This window comes from Orycteropus afer, unplaced genomic scaffold (genome assembly GCF_000298275.1).
Source record: "Orycteropus afer afer isolate SDZICR_OR568_19922 unplaced genomic scaffold, OryAfe1.0 scaffold00026, whole genome shotgun sequence".
Taxonomy (NCBI): Eukaryota; Metazoa; Chordata; class Mammalia; order Tubulidentata; family Orycteropodidae; genus Orycteropus; species Orycteropus afer.
The window spans coordinates 3,811,645-3,812,993 of NW_006921613.1; the positions used below are offsets into that span (position 1 = coordinate 3,811,645).

Consider the following 1,349-nt stretch of genomic DNA (forward strand, 5'->3'; position numbering starts at 1 on the left):
TTCTTTATGTTGAGGTATAATCCATACTGAAAGCTATAGTCATTGATCATTGTCTGTGATTGCTTCAAGTCCTCTTCACTTTCAGTAAATGCACACATATATGTATATGTCTATATGATAGTGTAGTGCCTAAGGCACTTGACTGCTAACTGGAAAGCTGGCAGTTCAAATCCACCAGCCACTCTTCAGAAGAAACCTTGGGCAATCTACTGCCGTAGTGATACCGCCTTGGAAACCCAACGAGGGGTCCACTATGAGTCGGGGTGACTCAACGGCACATCACAACAACAACCATATCATTCAATGGAAAGCATATTGATTGAAGCTCACGTAAATAGTTGAAACCACAACTTCAAGAATATATTAATATTTCAATATAAATACACCATTATAGTAACAATTTCCTACCAGGACAAGCCCTCACAATTTTTCCCCTCTTTTACATCTAGGATCTGGTACCTTAATAATATACTTAAACCATCAGAAAGCCTTAACTCATTGATTTTTCATTTGGATAATAATATGTACATTTTCAATTAACAAAAAGGTATCTATTAAGTGCTTTTTGGTGTAAGGGACTACTGGACATTTTATGGATCAATTTAAATAGACCAAGTCCTAGGTTGCTCTTAAAATTTCACACTGAGCATTAAGGCAAATAGAGAGGGCATTAAAGAGGGCAAACTTAACGGAAACACTCTGTAACAAAATGAGACAAATTAAAACATTAGTGATATACCTCTTGATCAGAGTGGTTTAACTGGATAAAGACAAATCAAAGAAATTTGTTATTTTATTTTCCATGATAGGTAGAGTCATAGTAGGGTAGAATTTCAGGAGCTATTTTATGAAGAAGAAATTGTAAAATTTGATTATTTTTATTGGGTAAAGAATATTAGCTGTATCATTCAGTTGGCAAAAGATACAAAGATAAGTTCAAAGTATAAAAATTAATTTGGTTTGACATGAGTATGTGTTAATATAATAGTTAAAAATACATATAAATTTATATACATTATGGTTCTCAGCTCTGGCTGTACATGGAAATTACCTGAGGAGCTTTTACAAAGTATTAATGCTTATACCATCCCCACTCCTAGACCATTTAAATTAGAATCTCTAGACAAATGAACCTGACCATTAGAGTCTGTGAAACAGACAAACAAAACTCCTCAAGTGATTCTAATATACTGGTTGAGGACCATTGGATTACATCCATGTTTAATACTCTGAAGATACAAATGTGTTCTGCATATTTCTAGGTAAGAATGAACACCACATATCTGAGGCTGACCTTTCACTTTTGAAGCTAGTTTCCTGTTGGAGAGACCAATCTGTGCAGGTATGTT

At 34.3% G+C, this 1,349-nt stretch overlaps 1 protein-coding gene across 1 annotated transcript in view; it reads left to right on the top strand.

Moving 5' to 3' along the window:
* The window catches only part of WDR72 (WD repeat domain 72), a 315,966-nt gene that overhangs the window by 185,786 nt on the left and 128,831 nt on the right, over positions 1–1,349 (top strand). The window contains exon 16 of the mRNA XM_007935300.1: positions 1,263–1,342. Coding sequence (XP_007933491.1) covers positions 1,263–1,342 — 80 coding nt within the window. The remainder of the gene's footprint in view (positions 1–1,262; positions 1,343–1,349) is intronic.